Source organism: Leguminivora glycinivorella, chromosome 6 (genome assembly GCF_023078275.1).
Source record: "Leguminivora glycinivorella isolate SPB_JAAS2020 chromosome 6, LegGlyc_1.1, whole genome shotgun sequence".
Taxonomy (NCBI): Eukaryota; Metazoa; Arthropoda; class Insecta; order Lepidoptera; family Tortricidae; genus Leguminivora; species Leguminivora glycinivorella.
In genome coordinates this window covers 14,407,288-14,425,540 of record NC_062976.1, presented here as the reverse complement: position 1 = coordinate 14,425,540, position 18,253 = coordinate 14,407,288, and the positions used below count along the sequence as shown (strand labels likewise).

Genomic DNA, 18,253 nt, shown 5'->3' with positions numbered 1-18,253 from the left:
TCCGCCGAAAACAAACTTTAATAGCGAAAGGCTCAACAAGATATTTGCCCATGACGTCCAGGCTCCTGTGAGCAAATCAGCATTGTTCATGAGATGCCACAGGCAGGTAGCGGCAGGGGTTTACAATGCCTTACCGATAGAAATAAAGTCTCTTTCATCCACTAAATTCCTCAATCGTCTAAAAAAATATCTTATCGAACTGTGTCCATATAGTCTTAAAGAGTACTTTCAGCTTGTAAAATAAAATAAAATGTATTGCATGTTAGTTTTACTTTTGTAAACATTGTTTAAATAATGCTACACCAATCTGGTAAAATTGTGTTGAAACTTATTAAACATGTACATGTACCATCTTATGTAAACATACAATTTATGGCAAATAAATGAAATGAAAAATGAATTTATACCCATTAAATGTAGAAGCTAGAGAAGTCGAAATTCCCAAATTGGTCAATGTAACCCCAGTTTACGGCAGACACCGTGAACCTTTTCTAATAATTCTCTTTTTATTTGAAAGAAAAATCGTTATGATACTAAAATATGCAATCTGAGATAAAAATGCTTTTCATATAGTTACAAACTTAGTTCAGAATTTTTTTCTGTAAAACTTTTATAAATTGTTCTACCTATCAAGTTCAAAATAATTTTCCTAGAAAGTCTTAATAAAGTTCTGCTTTTGAGATTTTTTCATATTTGAGAAAACAGCCCTTATTGCCTGAAATACGGCGACATTGATATTTGCTTTTTCGTATTTTGATGGTATTTTGACTGCACTGTTGTATTTTTTGCCATGCTAATTTGAACCTTATCTCTGAGCGATGTTTTTTAATTTTCAGTCACGTCACAGATGTTTATGACATAACATCTAGGTATTTAGCCATTTAAAAGAAACTACAAGTGGCTTTACAGACGTGGCGACTGCAACTGGTACAGGGCCTAAGCCATAATTTAAAATTATATTGTGATTTTTATATGTATTTGTGTTTTATTTAATGCTAAGTATGAGTTTCAACATTTTCAACTCAAGAAACTGAAATTAAGAGAAGAGACTAGGAAATTGGGTAAGATCAAGAGTCTGATGCAGATAGCGATGGCGGTATTGGATATGATAAGATATGCGTCGATATTCCCTGTCTTCCTTTGGGTCTCTGACTTGACTGCTGCTAGCTGTACTCTATTCATTAGGTTTTTATTTTATACACATGCTTTATTTTTGTATAAACTAAATGATAAAAAAACCTAACGACCAAAAAGAATAAAGAAAATATCTGATAGTCTTTAATACAACCCGCATATACGTAATGCACAGCTCAGGCCTCTGAAGACCTGCAGGGCAATCATGGTCGCGCGATAAATGATAAAACATCGGGCCGTCCCTATCGCACTTACAAATAAAGCGATAGGGCTGATGTTTTATCATTTAGCACGCGACCATAATTGTTTGCCTGGAGGTATCGGCCTTCACACACGTCTTTGAAAAATGTATGCGGGGATAGGCGGGCTGACGATTTTTAATCTAAGTATAGAAAAGTAACGCAAAATGAAGTGCAAAGTAATTTGAAATACATCTAGGTAAACAATCAACTGAGTAAGGAACGTTATCTACATATTTAGGTAAATTAAAGTCACATGAGACATGGACAGAGAAGGAAAGCTAGATGACGCGTATTTTTTCTCTGTCTTCTTGTATGCTACCTTTTTTACAGTTTTAATTTCTCAAAGGAGGTCAGTAGTTGACTACAAACTCAAAATAACACTCTTGAAAAAAATTAAGGGTCACTGACCTTTCACAGTAAATTGAGGTAGTGTGAGTGAAGGGTGTTTGTGTGTGTAATGGGGTAATTTGACAGATTCTGAAAATTCTCCCTGCTCTACCCCCTCTTAAAAAGTAAGTTTTAAAACTGAAAAAAAACTACTGGGGTAACTTTCATATCTAAATTTAAAAAAAAGATTATCAAGCCACAGTTACACCGGATACAGCAAAATAAATCTCAGAAAAAATATTAAAAGGATGTATTTTATTTATTATTATTCATACACTTCTAAGTTCTTCTATCACCCAGCAACAACTTTGCAGTTCTAATTTTTCCAAAAAGTTTGTTCAAAGTTTAATTTTTTTACGGTGTCAAGAAAAATGATATTCCCAATGGAATTACTGAATAACGTAACTTATTAGTAAAGTGAGTTAGTATTCGTTTCAAGTATGTCTCAGTAACATGTGAGTGTGAAGTGTGTGTTTTAGGACGAACAGATAGACATCAGATGTGAAACTTGCCATCGGCCAACACAGTGATTGATGCACTAGGTAACTAAGGGCCCATTTACACGGTGATAGAACTCGCATGCGAGTTTCATTACATTGCGGTGATTACATTGACCCCATACATACATAAATTCACGTCTGTGTTCCCAAAATTTGTAGCTGAGCACATGAAGCTACTCACTCTTAGCAATGAATGAAGAACTGGTGACTAGCCCATATCCCACAATGTGGGGCCTACACTCCAAACCCCATGTAGTCAACTTCTCTGACACCCACGAGAGAGAAAAAAATAATCTGATCCCGTCACCACATGGGTGGCGATTAGTGTGCTGAATTGTATCTGACCTCAAAAGTCCGCAATGTAACTAAAATCGCATGCGATTTCACGCCCCGTCTAAATGGGCCTTAATAATGCGATTGCTAAACAGGTATCTAACGGTAGCCCGTGAACACTTAGTGATGCACATTCGCTTTACCATGTCGCAAAGATGGAGAAATTTGGAAAATGTTCAGCCAATTGGGGTGACAGTCATAATCTTCAACCATTTTGTATTCTATTCAGTTCCTTGTAGGGGTAAATCTATTTATACATGGTGTTCACGTGAATCTCGAAAGATTAACCTCGCATTGATGAGTAAGGTTTAAGTAAATATTTCTTAAGTTTTTTTGTTATTTCAAGTATTGTAAGATTTGTAAGTAATTGTATTAGCAAAAAATTGTTAAAATTTTACACATCATCTGTCAATAAGTACCAATACTTAGTCTAGATCATTTTTTTTAGATTTATTTTTGGAAGTGCGCATTTTAGAAGAATTTATTTATTTAATTAGACAATTTTGGTCGGTTAGTAATGTTATTATTATGACCGGGAACAAACTGTATTTTTTACTCAGGTTCCTCGTGAACACCGTGTAAGGAAATTAGCAATCCGACAAAATTTTATTTATATTTCTCCAGATTAACTTATGATTGAAGAAAATGTCAGCTATTAATACTCACAGTTCTACGGAATTCCTCTAAAACGTAATTAGGAGCCCTAGAGCAGTTTTAAAATACGATAAAATATGCTCAGATTTTAAACTCATACGTTTTAATCTAGATCAAAAAGCGACTAGGAATAAAGTTTATACTTTTTATAACACTCACGTCACGTCAATTTAAACTGGATTTTATATTGAAAAGGTTACGACTATAATAATTTAAAACTGACTACAGATTGAAATTAACGAACTAATAAATGAAAATGAAGATAATAGTTTGATACTTCTAATCCAACATGAACGTTTGCAAGCAATAAGAATAATTCAAAATAACTTTTTGATTCCTACTTCAACACTACGTTCTACCTAGAACAAGAATTATCCTTGACATGCTAATAAATTAACCGTTACATTGAAATTTTGTTAAATTAGACAATTTAAAAAGATGACTGATAATTTCATAATAATCATAATGCACTGATAAGTCAGCCTACATGCAAGATACAATGGACATGGACGTTCGCAATACGTAGGTACCATTATCACCTCTCACCGTTTGTTCAAAAATATTTTTGCTCTACAATGAACACCAATATTTAAGGAAGCTAACTCTTTACCCAAAAATATATTTGAACAAACGTTTTTGTCTGTGATCCCCGTTCCATGTAAGCAGTGAGCCCTTTAGGTTGCACGCAGGTGAACGACAAAACCGAGTGAACTCGTGATGATGCTCAATACATAATTAATCACGGACATGACAAATGTCGTCAGATCACCAAGTGAGAGGCAAATAAAACGATAATTGAGACGCGCGCAGCGCACAAACATTGAATGCAATTTCTAACTTGGTCCTCACGGGTCACCGACCGCGGCACGCGCTGCCTCGAGCAGCCGAGTGCCCTGGACAGAGCGCTCGCAGGCGGCCACGCGCCGGAGCGGGCGGAAGCGCAAGCGATGTTTGGGCCGCGGCGTACAGCGCACAGCGCACACTGCGTGCAGGTGACGGGGCTGCGTGCGGTGCCCGTGCGGAGTTGAGGACACGCACCTTGCTTTCACGGACACCACTTTGGCGCCCACGGGCAAGTTCTCTCGAATGTAGACCGGGCCGTACACCGTGTGGTCCCACACGGGGGGATTGTTCGCGCGATCCACTACGTCTATCTGGACCTCCACGGTTCTGGACAAGGGCGGGAAGCCCTTGTCTTGAGCCATAGCCTCCAACTTGTACGTTTCTCGCTATCGGGGATAGAGTCGACGGAAACAGACAAAACCACGTCGTTAGTAGTGTTAGGGAGCGGAGGAGCGGCGGGCCCGGGAGCCCGCTGCGCCTTATACCAACCTGGCTTTCACACTGGTCACTACGGTACCCACTGTGACATTCTCTTTGATGTGAACGGGGCCATACGTGGTCATGTCCCAGATGGGGGGCTTATTGTTCCTGTCTACCACGTCTAATTCAACGTCCACGTCTGCGGAGGAGGGCGGCTCGCCTCGGTCGGAGGCGCGCACGCGCAGACGGTACCTGTCCCGCTACACAGACACGGGCAGAGGTCAGCGGGGACAAATAAACAGAACACAACTCAAATATAAACACATAACGTACGAGTCGCTAATAAACTAAAACAATCAAAAATAAATTAAACTATCGTTCTCTTCGGTTCAAAATTATTGGCTATAAAATAATCACGTTAGCTGATTACCTACTAACGAAAACATACCTACACGCATTCGTCACACAGGCATTCGATAAGCCAAATAAAATCAAGATGAAGAAAGATATTAAAATTTACCGTAAGGGTCCTCTCAATCGTCTACTTGCATATACACATTCGAGCCAAATACAGATCATTCCCGGTAGCCAATATTCAGATGGTGCAAGAAAATAATTGGAAACAAAATGTTTGTAATATTTTACAAGATCCTTCTGTACACTAGGGAAAAAGACAAACTGTACAATATAAATAATTACTTTTTACAACAACTAAACTAATATCGAAACGAAAAGAAATGAACATAAAGCAGGCAATGCATGCAGCTCTGCATCCAAGACATGGCGGAAAGGTCAGTCTGTCATAGCACGGTTTGCGACCTCGGTAGTAACGACTACAACGAAACGACACTCATTGAAATGAATATATTATACAAACGATGGACGTTACGGTTGTACTGTACAAATTTTGGTTTTGGAAACGTTGCCCCTTTCACAGAAGGAATATGTCACAACTGGCCGATGGCCAAACTGCCGAGTAGGCAATCTGACCAACATTATAATTGATTATATACTAACAATGTACAATAAATATCAGTTAGAATCAGGCGCCCTGTAAAAAATTTGTATTATCATGATAATAGATAGGTTAGAGGGTGGGATGATATATGATAGATATGAGGCATGAGTGTTCGTCTAATGTCCAGTATGACAGTCGAGGCGGCATCGAACGCCTCCGCGGGTTCACTCCGCTGTTGCACATTAGTAACAAAACATGTACGTATAATACAGAAAGGTCATTAAAAGCGTAAGCTTCTGAAATCAATTAATCGATTACTTACAATAAAATAAACTTCAAATCTATTTGTGCGAAATATACAGAGGTGCTGTTACAGAAACTGTACATGTTTTAGAACTAAACATAGGTCAACGTGAAAACATATTTACAGGGAGTCTCGTCTCTGTTTCGGATATTGTACACGGGTCATTTTTTCGGCAAAGAGTCGAATGCAAGATAGTGCTGCGGAAATAAATCTTAACGAAGATTAGTGCGGAGCCGGCGCTGGCGGCAACTGAAACTAAATGTGCTGCAAGAAGAACAAGCCCCGGCGGCGCGGCGGCGGGATCCCGTCCGGTATCGGAGTCACCGCGCCGCCTCTGGACGACTACTCCTCACAGCCAGGATTGACCGCTCTCCACAGCAATGTACAGCAGCAGTAATTTAGAACTATTTACATTTAATCAACTCAAACGTGTGCCAATTGAATCCTACGGCCTGTAGGTGTAGCACTCATCCGCCAAACTTTGTAGTAAAGTTGATCTCATTCATTCGTCGCTCTTGTCACACGTCTATCTTAATCTAGTGAGATACGGCTGGATACTTACGTCGAGGGGCTTCTTTAGAACGATCCAGCCCGATTCGGGCTGGATTTCGAAATATTCGATATCTCCCGGATTGTACGGGGCGCTCAGAGTGTAAACTATGGCGCCGTTATTGTCTGCATCTTCGTCGGATGCTGACACTCTCAATATGTTTGTACCTATACTGGCGTCCTGTTTGACGTTCTCCACATATTTCTGAAAGAGACGTAATAAAATAACGGTTTAAATCCCTTGAAGTATTTGCACAGGGATTCATGCGAAACACCGGTGTTGACGTGCATTTATAGTGCGAAAATAAACAAAATGTGACTTACTTGTCTGTCAAATAGCGGTGGGTTGTCGTTTACGTCAGTGATTTCGACTGTGAAAGAGCATACGCCCTCTAAAGATGGTTCACCTTGGTCCGTAGCCTTCACCGTTACCGATACAAATTTACCATCATCGCCTTCTCTGTCGAACACTTTGTTAGTTGATACTTCGCCAGTTTCTTCGTCGACCGTAAATTTAGTGCCTTTTTGATTAGGTTGCTGCACGATCGAATATTTAACTTGTCCGTTTACTCCTTTATCTTCGTCAGTCGCATGAACTTTCAATACAGGACTACCGTTAGGAGCTCCTTCCTCAACCTTTGGGTAGTAGGTTGGGCATTCTTTGAAAATGGGTTTATTGTCGTTAACATCAGTTATAAACACTACTACGACGGCAGTCGAAGTGTGAATCGTGGCATCTCCATTAACGCAGCAAGCTCCATCGTCCATGGCAGTAACATTGAGTTCGTACTTATCTCTGTCCAATGATATAGCTTTGTTGTGCAAGCGAATTACTCCAGTTATTTCTTCAATGACGAATTGTCCAGAGCTGGTGCCGCCACCGACGAAGCCAAACCTAACATTATCACCGTCTTTGTCTGAAGCGACTACAGTTGTTACTAACGTATTGGGTCCAGCATTTTCATCTACATTAGGCGTGTATACTTGTTGTGAGAATTTGGGTTCCTCGTCGTTCTTGTTCTTAGTGTAAACTCGAACTGTAGCAGTGCCAGTTTTAGCGGGTTCGCCTTTATCTTTAGCTGTGACAACGAACTCGTAGTAAGCATTGTTATTGTCCGCGTCAAGCTGCTTATTGTTCGTAATGATGCCGTTGGAGTCGACACTGAAGTGATCATCTGAAACACGAAAACATTCAATGAGAATAAGTTAGGAAAACGAGGAAAGAGCCATCTATTTACAGCGTGCCTATATTTTGTAAGACTGGAATGTTGTACTAGATGGCGCACAACGTTGTTAAATGTCCTACGCTCCGCCACTAGATGGCTTTACCAGTTGTGTTGGTGACAAAATTTTCACAATGTAAGAAAGTTTTTGAGTATGGTTGTAAAAACACTCAAAGATGAACATTATTTTAGTAGAAAGTGAACATAACATTTCATCTAATAAATATAACATTTCATCTAATGATTTGATGTTTTAAGTTGTGTCTTCGACTTTTTGATTTTTGTGTCATGAAAATATACACTTAACGGACTGTTAAACTTGCATCGTTTAATCGTGCATCGAGTCTGCATCCATGGCTTTATACTTTAGAATATTGGTGTCCAGCGGTATATCCTCGTTGACGTTGCAAGCCTGGTAGTCGGGCAGCTCGAACTTTACTCGTTGTATTTCATGTCGCGCGAGTGATTAACCGGAATCAAGTACCATACAAACATTAAACTTACCGGACACTAAATATTCGATCTCTGCATTTTTCCCCGAGTCGGCATCCATGGCTTTGACCTTGAGTATGCTGGTGCCCAGCGGTATGTCCTCGTCGACGTTGTGAGCCTGGTAGTCGGGCAGCTCGAACTTCGGCGCGTTGTCATTCACGTCCGTAACGCGAATTGTTAACTGGAATTTTGAAAATAGATTTCGTTACCTTTAAGCTTACAGAAACACTCGTTACTTATTCAGTATGTCACAGGACGTGTATGGAATAATATACTATTTCGTGTAAAAAGTAACACTGAGGGTAGATTCGTTCTCGAAACGGGGCATAACATCGCTGATGCCGGCGACTCCGCCTATCGTAAACAGACTTGCGAATCCGACTTTGACCCACAGTTTGTACACGTGATGTTTAGACTGGTTGCTCCGAGAAGAAGATCCTCGACAATGAGGAGGCACACTCAAAGGTTATGAGAGATGGCGCCACCTTATTAGTCCATTGCACAGATAAAGAATTTCATACATGAGAGCTAGAACATGATATTTATTTCTCTATCTCACATATAAATGACAGTGACATGTCGAGGCACTTGCACAGGCGCCGCCTGGCGGGATAAAATGTCAGTGTGCCTCCTCAATTAAATCGAAACATATCGGGCGTTTTTTCTGGCATGGGCAAATAAAGCATTATTATTTATTATTATTTTTGCGAAATGATAATATATACTTACGCGAGTTTAAAATAGTTTTCATACCTACCATTGCGGATAGGTTTTCACATACTTAAAAAGTTATAACATCAACATTTTTCATAGATCTAACTATCTAAATAATGCCCACCCCTTCGATTAAATCAGTTTATGAAGGGATGTAATATTTACCTCAACGGACGTAGAAAATCCTCCAGAATCTTCAGTAGCAGTAACCACCAGCGAGTAGACATGCGGCTGTCTCAGGTCCTCGAAGTCCAGTTCCTTGGCCAACTTGACGATGCCCGACGTAGGCCCGATGTTGAAGGTGCCGGCGCCCTGGCCCTGAGCCTTCAGAGTGTAGCGGATCTCACGGTCAGCAAACGACTTCGCTTTCACTGAGATGATGCTGGAAACAAACGATGAACATGTTTGAAGTATTATTTATAAAATGATCTGCTAAAACGGGCCAAAGGAGGCGCAAGGCCATTACCTACATTTTTTCATTTCGTCGTTTTTAGAACCCACAAAACAGAAGTTTTGTTGATTATACAGGATAAACACATTTACAATATACAGACGTCAGGCAAATGACATCATAGTATATAAGTACACGGAATAACAACTATTTTACAAACAAAAGTAAACAATTTTATTAAAACAATGAAGCAGTGCGAGAAAATTTTCACTACTTCTTTTAAAACTAAAGAAGCGCGATAAGCGCGGCGGCGCACGTGCAATGGCCAGTGCGCGCGCTTCACATGAACCTCGATGGTGCTCAGACCAAGGAGGCTGACACTGCGCCCGTTGTTTACAGACTGGCACAAAAAGTAGAAAATAATAGGGGCGCCACCATCTATGCAAACCGTTTTGCATGTGGCAACTATTTTGACACTTTTCTATGAGAAATTGAGAATAGTTAATTGGGTTAAATTGTGGCTTGTGGCGTAGGCGAGAGGCTGGCAACCTGTCACTGCAATGTCACAGTTTCATTTTCTTTCAACCCCTTACTTGCCAAGAGTGGCACTGAAGCTTTAGTAGTTTCATGTGCTCTGCCTACCCCTTTATGGGATGTAGGCGTGATTGTATGTATGTATGTATGTGTTCATTGTTGCTATGATAAAAAAAAAACAATTAGTTCAATTTCTACTCTTTTTTGCTACGCGTACCTACACCTATAAAAGGGGTTGTTGTTATGCGATTTACGCCCGAGTTGAATACCACGCTTCATGAGCAAAGTGATGCGTTCTAATTAAAGATTTCCGCAATCATAGGCGACGCTTTGACTAATTATTACAGTCCCGTCTAATTGGCCGTGTCGCCACTTGCCCATTGGTCCCATTGCTAACGACCTTTATTGGGAGCACAAGTCACTTGTATCAATTAGAACGGCGTGATTTCTAGACTCTCATATATATAATGAATAATTTGTTCAGTTTCAGGAGAATGACTGAACATGACACTGTTTTAAGAAAGTAGGCCTGTCTCGCGATCGATATTTCGAGTTAAATCGATATTTCTTATGGATTTTAATGCGATTAGAGTGAGTTATATTACTGACCTTAGCGTCTATTTCATACGATTCATGGTGCAATGTCCGAGAGACATCGCTTTTGATGACTAAAGAGACCTATGCGAGAGCGACATATTTTGCCACACAGCTGACAAGGGAAGCTTGCAACCGATTGCGACGTTTCGCTATGGTGTCTTCTTTCCCTTTTGTCAGCAAGTGCCGCAAACCAGGCCTCATCGACGAACTTGCGACCATCTCCAACGCACTTTTGCCACTTCGTCCGCTTCTCCACAAGCTTCTCCCAGTTTTGGTTGTCGATTTTAAAGGCTGCCATGTCCCTCTTGGCGCAGTATTTGAAGCGAAGCTATATTATAAGCGAAGTTATATTATGGTTATTATATTTTACAAACTTTCAGCGATCAGAGTTTAAAAAAATCTACTTACATAGCTGTTAAAGAGCGGCCAACTTCGGCGTCGATTGGAACAGAAGGCGCTCGTAACTTACTCAGAATCTTTCTTCTTGTTTTCAGCAACCTCAACCTCGTAGCAGGATAAGTAGAAATACGGGGCACGTTTGCCTCCTACGATGCTCAACCGTTCCTCCGGTGTCGATTGGAGTTTCTCTCATGTACGAGGCTACTTTGTCAAACTTACTTAGAATCCTTCTTCTGGTTCTCAGCGATCTCGGCCTCGTAGCTGGGTAAGTAGAACTGCTGGGCACGTTTGCCTCCCACGATGCTCAGCCGTTCCTCCGGTGTCGATTGGAGTTTCTCTCGTGGACGAGGCTACTTTGTCAAACTTACTCAGAATCCTTCTTCTGGTTCTCAGCGATCTCGGCTTCGTAGCTGGGTAAGTAGAACTGTGGGGCACGTTTGTCTCCAACGATGCTCAGCCGTTCCTCCGGTGTCGATTGGAATTTCTCTCGTGGACGAGGCTACTTTGTCAAACTTACTCAAAATCCTTTTTCTGGTTCTCAGCGATCTCGGCCTCGTAGCTGGGTAAGTAAAACTGCGGGGCACGTTTGCCTCCTACGATGCTCAACCGTTCCTCCGGTGTCGATTGGAGTTTCTCTCGTGTACGAGGGTACTTTGTCAAACTTACTTAGAATCCTTCTTCTGGTTCTCAGCGATCTCGGCCTCGTAGCTGGGTAAGTAGAACTGCTGGGCACGTTTGCCTCCCACGATGCTCAGCCGTTCCTCCGGTGTCGATTAGAGTTTCTCTCGTGTACTTACTTTGTCAAACTTACTCAGAATCCTTCTTCTGGTTCTCAGCGATCTCGGCCTCGTAGCTGGGTAAGTAGAACTGCGGGGCACGTTTGCCTCCGACGATGCTCAGCCGTTCCTCCGGTGTCGATTGGAGTTTCTCTCGTGTACGAGGCTACTTTGTCAAACTTACTCAGAATACTTCTTCTGTTTCTCAGCGATCTCGGCCTCGTAGCTGGGTAAGTAGAACTGCGGGGCACGTTTGCCTCCAACGATGCTCAGCCGTTCCTCCGGTGTCGATCGGAGTTTCTCTCGTGGATGAGGCTACTTTGTCAAACTTACTCAGAATCCTTCTTCTGGTTCTCAGCGATCTCGGCTTCGTAGCTGGGTAAGTAGAACTGCGGGGCACGTTTGCCGCCCACGATGCTCAGCCGCTCCTCCGGTGTCGACTGGAAGCGGCGCTCGTCGACGCGGCCACTCTGAAATTTATAGACGCGTTCGTAAATACCACCTTTTTTACAAACTACAATAATGAATTACTTACAAAATGGCGGATTTGATCATCACATTATTCAACAGTCAACCATAGCGCTGGATAAAGACGTGAAAATAACATATAGATGGTGAAAGGCAAGAACCAATTTATTGATTTCTTGCCTGCTAGAAAATATACATAGAATAGACTGTTTATTGATCCGAATTGGCTTTAATAGTATCCACTTATTGAAGTTTCGAACAACATACAGACGCAACAAATAAAAAAAATGTGAAGATCAAACTCTTGTTAATTCACTGATTAAAACTTTCACTAATTACACATAATTATTTTTAAATCGGGACTTAATCGCCGAGACCAGGGGGACAACGCCGTCCTTGAAACGTTGGAGGTCAGTTTTGTGTAGTCATACACGATTAAGTCCCGATTTAAAAATAATTATGCTGTAAATTCAGTTATCATTATCACTTTGGGAAACGCGCTTTACATGCGACTTACTAACATATATACGACTAGCTTTTGCCCGCGGTTTCGCTCGCGTTAGAAAGAGACAAAAAGTAGCTTCGCTCGCGTTAGAAAGAGACAAAAAGTAGCCTATGTCAAGCTCCATCCCTTCAACAATTTCAACTAGGCACTAATGAGTATTATAGTGTATAAACTTCGGAGATAAGGGGGGAACGGTATTTTTTTTTACATTTTCCTTCAAAATTCTTTTTTTTTTCCACAACAAAAAAATTATAAAAAATAGCTTATTTACGTTCAATTTGAGCTCTTTCCAACGATACCCCACTTGACCTAGTAACTTGAAATTTACAGTTTGCCCCCCTTTCATTTTGGCCATTTTCTACAATTAAAATTAATATATTTAAAAAAATTATACTTTCTATTTGTAGAGGTTTACAATGTTCACAACTATACCAAATTTCAAGTTGATAGCATTAGTAGTTCTCGAGATATTTAGGAATGTGACAGACGGACAGACAGACGGACAGAGTCGCACCATAAGGGTTCCTGTTGTACCTTTTTGGTACGGAACCCTAAAAATCACGTCAATTCGTCGCTCCGTTTTACCGTGAAAGACGGACAAACAAACAGACACACACACTTTCCCATTTATAATATTAGTATGGATTACATGATTCACCATTCACAACTCATAAGTAACCAAAAATTCAGATACAGTAATTGAAAGCTTGTAACAGGAAAATATTTTAACATAAAATCTCGAGCATTCAGGCAGAGAAAAACATGGTATCATCATAAAAGTTGCACGTGACGTACTCTGCTTTCGGAAACAATTCAGAATTACCGAAGTGGGATCCGCTTATATTACAAAGTAAATATTTACCGCGGAATAACGGGAAAGTCAAGTAAATCGTGAAACTGGGGGCGGGTTGCAATAAACAGCCGCGTCATTATGGGTTATTACAAGTTTCTTTTAATTATAATAATTGTTATGACGGGGACCCCCACTGGTTAGTCGCCTTTAGGGACGTTTGCAACTGCAGGGGTGCCAGATAAAGTACCTTCGACTTTTGCAGAACCCCTCAAATATGGCATGTGGGATTACAACTAACAGCTTATCGTATTATTTCTGTACCTCTATAATTGTATTTATCTTTATAATCATTGGAAACATATACTACATGTAAGTTTTACGTGTATAAATCAGGGATCGTTTTGTAAATGTTAGTGCTTTTCAGTCTTTTCACAGAAACAGCGCAGCGCAGAGTTATTCAATATGTGTAATATTTATTCAAGAGAATGTTTCTGGCTGGTTGGAATGTTTGCAAATGGTACGGCGTAGAGCGCGTAGCGAGGGCTGCGTAGGCTCCCAACCGTACACTCGGTAAAAGTGCACTCGTGACGGAACAAATATAGGGTAATATTTATATTGAACAAATATTTTGACATTTATGCACTTTCATTTGAGAGATTCTACGTATTCGGATCGCAATAGTTCGAAATGTCATGTGTAATCCCAGATTTAATCAATAACAATTTTTCGAACCCCTCAAACTTCCCTTGTACGATCATGTAGGGGTTGTCAAAATTGAAAAAAGTTTACGTCAATCAAATGAATTTAGAGAAAATTACCTGATCTTCGGCCTTCACATATAACACGTACTCCATGTCCAACTGGAAAGGATCAGTGCCTCTAGTGCGGACGACACCCGAGCGCTCGTCGACTTCGAATCTGCCTCCAGTCCTATCCCTCACGATGAAGTAGTGGATGTTGTGGTCCGTGTCTGGATCCCGAGCCTGTAGTGTGAACACCGGAGTGTTGGGGGCAGCGTTCAGTTGGACCACCGTCTGCATCGGCAGTGGTCGGTTGATAAAGTACGGAGGCTCATCGTTCACATCCTTCACGTGGATGATCACACGCTGGTTATCCGTGTCTGAAAACATTAAACAATTCCTAAAATATACAAAAGTTTGGATTCCTTCCCAAGCGGTATGTTTACATTCAATTTGTTAAATATTCCTGGGCTTGCCAGGTTTCATTAAGTTTCTGTTGTCTTTGTTGAAATTAAACTCAACACAGAGTTGGGTTGTGCATGTGAGGTACTTGGAGCTTGGTAAGTTAAACTAAACAGGAAATTACGACATCACTCCAGGAAGCTCAAAGCAAAGGGACAAAGGACCTAACTAAACATGAAAAGCGATTTGAGCTTTATAGAAATTCTATACAAAATTTGTTTAAAAGTATAAATGGCAGGGAGTTATGTAAAAGAGCGCATTTCAAGCGTAAAGAACACTATGTAAATGTTCTCTTTGTCGTATTGTCGGGACAGTGCTCAAAGATATTATTGCAATAAAACGCACGAGCTACTCGAAAGTTCGAGCAAACCAGTATAAGAACGCTCTCAGATTATGTATCGTTGTCACTGGACTAGAAGCCCGTGCAGCCTGATGGACACACTTGCCAAACCAATGTGAATATGCGGCCTGAATACATAGCCCTGATACTTTTCGCTTATCGCGGCCAAATGCCCGCTCTGAATGTTTAGGCGCCGTTAAGTTTGGAATTAATGTGATTTTTTATTCGAAGCGGAAAAGGGCGCAGAAAGTCTGTGGTCACAGTATATCTCTTGTTATTTGTGTTTCTGAATTCTCCGCATGCAAAATAAAAAGAAAATCCAATATTTATTCTAATCCAAGTAGGTAACTTAGTTATAAAACTAGATTTTGTAGTTGCTTGAAAGTTATGAAGTTTCTTGCGATACTTACATTTTAAAGCCACTGCAGGGTTAGTTGCGTGAAAAAAAAGACACATTATGATATTAGATAAGCATTTAAGCAATCATCATTAGTATCATTACCATGAATAAAACATATCTAACGTAGTTATTTCTTAAAAAAAAGTACACATTCAAAATTTGGTCTACATTCTTCGACTCTTAAGATAAGGTGAATTTCATATAATTATAATAACCAGTTTTTATTGTTATGTACCACAAATAGAGGATTCGTCACTAATCTTAGTGTTTAGGGTCCTTAGGCCAAACTGACCAAAGCACACATCTCTAACATTTGCTGTTATTGACTACTGGAAACATCGTAATATAGATTAGAGACATGTCTTATTTGATCTGATAGCGTTTGGAAAGTATCAACTAGGCACGTTAACGTTATGGCTTCTCTTCGCAAAAGGGTTGCCATGACCGAGAGCTTTTGATGCACAACAATATTATAAATAGTTCTTGTATACGCGCGCGTGATTCAAAATCCCTTAAATAAAACGTATATCATAAGGACTTGACCACAGGATACAAATATTACAAATAACGCTATTATCAAACATTGCTTCTAATATCCTGGTCACGTATTCCCACCGCTCTCCAAGTTAAAGCAAGAATTCCCGGCAAACACCAGTATATCTGTGATCTCAAGGTGCGTACAGTTATTTATGATTCTAGGGCCGAGTGATGATGGGTTAAACAAAAAGGTCGTTCAGCGATGGGAAGAATAGTCCTAGTATCCTTTTTGTCCGTTGGGATTTCGGTAAATCCGCAATATAAATCCGACGTTTGGTGTAATCCTATTCGTCGGTTCCGGTTTCGTGCCCAGTTTCACGCTGCTCAAGCACGTTGACCCCTAGGGTGAACCTCGTGGACTTGTATGTAATCAACGGGCAGGCTAAACAGGTGTCACTTTGTCAATGATACCCGATATCACAGGTGAATGAATCATTCACAATATAATTTATGTTTTCATTAGTCAGTTTCCTGTCTTCACGCAGTTATTGGAAAGTTATTTATTAACATAAATATTTCATTATTTAGAGATGATATGGCGATGATAATAACCTAACCACAAAATTAAAATTTTGAAACACCCCCGACCGCGACATAGTGGACCGGTTTTCATGAAACATGGCTAAGAACACTCCCGACTAACTCAGCTTTCAAACAAAAAAAAAACTAAATCTAAATCGGTTCATCCGTTCGGGAGCTACGATGCCACAGACACACACACACACACAGACAGACAGACACGTCAAACTTATAACACCCCGTCGTTTTTGCGCCGGGGGTTAAAAACACTAAACACGCTAAAGAAACTGAATACTAATACCTCGCCCTGGGTCTAAAAGCTTGCTAGTAGGTGTACCGGGTACCGCAGGTGGCAGTTTATTTTTACAGATTTCCAGTATTCATATTTATTTGGAGTAAAAAATAATTCAAAGCACTTAAAGAATATTAAAGTGAATTTAAAAATATGTCTTAAAATATTTAAAACAAATACCGACACGTTCAGGGATTGCTGTAGCTTAAATACCTTCAGCGACAAGTAATATAATTACGCCCACGACCGTCAATATTCAAACAAGGCGTAATTTTCAGCGGCAGCGGACCAATTTGTAAATGAGCTGTTATAACAGAAATTAATTTTCACGTCGGAAATGCTTAAAAGTTTACGTAAAATTAGTATATTTAATTTGTGTTGTGTGAAGTGCCACATGAGTTCAGGTACTCGTAATTCAATGATTACTTTATTTATCATTCCATTACACGATTAATTACTTCAATTGAAAGTACATTCAACAGTATCTCTAAAATGAACCCAGTAACTTAAGCTCAAACACTGCAACTAAGTATTAGTTACAAGGCTGAAAATACATCTGGCTCACACAATACAACAGTTTTGGTGCATGTGAAAACATAAACAATCCCATAGTTTTTGTAGTATTTGTACGAGTAAGAGTACAGATCGAGTCATCCAACGAGACAATATGAGCCAGAGTACGAGTCCCACTCCCACCTTAATCCCAGCATATTCATAAAAAAGTTACTGAACTGATTAGTTAAAAAAGTGTTTTTCACCACACCAACTGGTTAAAGATTAATTTAGCTATTTGAAAACTGATAGCAAATTTGCATTTTATCCACAAGAGTGCAAGGTAATTTCATACAAATTTTAACTTGATGTCTTTAGCTGGCTGATAGAATTTACTTACAAATAATGATTTTGAATCATAAATATTGAATATTTAAATCGATGGATTTGATTTAGTTTGATGTTTTTTATAGTCTGTATTTTGTACGTGTTGGTGAGGTGAAAAATTTCGTGTTTCACTCGGTGGCAAAGTTTGTTTAACCTTCGTGCCTTGAAACCCTCGCAACGCTCAAGATTCCACTTTTTCACTAATCCGTTCTGTAACTTTTTTATGAATAAGAGGTTACTTAGTGACATCAAGAGTTCTTATATATAAGGGGCCACTCACACCCCAGCAGGGGTGTCGAATGAAGACGCACCACCAGAGTTCTTATATGACATTAAGCAATATTACAATCACAAACAATTATGAACGTATGTATCAAAGCTGTTAAAATCATGTGGAACAGAGCCACTTAGCAGTATCAGGACGACACTCTTCTGTATTCACAGGACCCATAGTAAACCTTCATGAATCTAATATTCATAAGGGTTTACTGGGGCATCGTCTGTCTCTTGATCCTCATAATAGCTACATAATGCGAATGCGAGTAGCAAGAGCTTCGTTTCTTAGGACACTCCTGTTAAAAATTTACTCGGTTAAATGGTTACGACAATAAACACTTTAAGTTCTCGTGCTTTGTACACATATTTAAAGTCACATACGGGTCGAACGCGATTAATTAACATTATTTTTAACGCGGAGTCTTCCGCGACCACGACCAGTGCAACCTGGCCGAAACGTTGGGAAAAAAGGTAAAAATACTTAATGTTAATTAATCGCGTTCGACCCGTATGTGACTTTAAATACGACGATAAGTCTTTGTGACTATTGACTCGAGCTAAGGAAATCAAGCTATGCTCAGCTAGACAGCTT

The 18,253-nt window shown here is 40.0% G+C and overlaps 1 protein-coding gene across 2 annotated transcripts in view; it reads right to left on the bottom strand.

Moving 5' to 3' along the window:
• The window catches only part of LOC125227120 (neural-cadherin-like), a 144,051-nt gene that overhangs the window by 28,256 nt on the left and 97,542 nt on the right, over nucleotides 1-18,253 (bottom strand). The window contains exons 3-10 of one of the 2 annotated variants that reach the window (XM_048131338.1): nucleotides 14,035-14,336; nucleotides 11,784-11,920; nucleotides 8,919-9,135; nucleotides 8,052-8,220; nucleotides 6,649-7,499; nucleotides 6,338-6,529; nucleotides 4,579-4,773; nucleotides 4,289-4,479 (exon numbers count right to left, since the gene is read on the bottom strand). In XM_048131338.1, the coding sequence (XP_047987295.1) occupies nucleotides 4,289-4,479; nucleotides 4,579-4,773; nucleotides 6,338-6,529; nucleotides 6,649-7,499; nucleotides 8,052-8,220; nucleotides 8,919-9,135; nucleotides 11,784-11,920; nucleotides 14,035-14,336 (2,254 nt within the window). The remainder of the gene's footprint in view (nucleotides 1-4,288; nucleotides 4,480-4,578; nucleotides 4,774-6,337; nucleotides 6,530-6,648; nucleotides 7,500-8,051; nucleotides 8,221-8,918; nucleotides 9,136-11,783; nucleotides 11,921-14,034; nucleotides 14,337-18,253) is intronic. The other variant, XM_048131337.1, reaches the window with a different exon arrangement.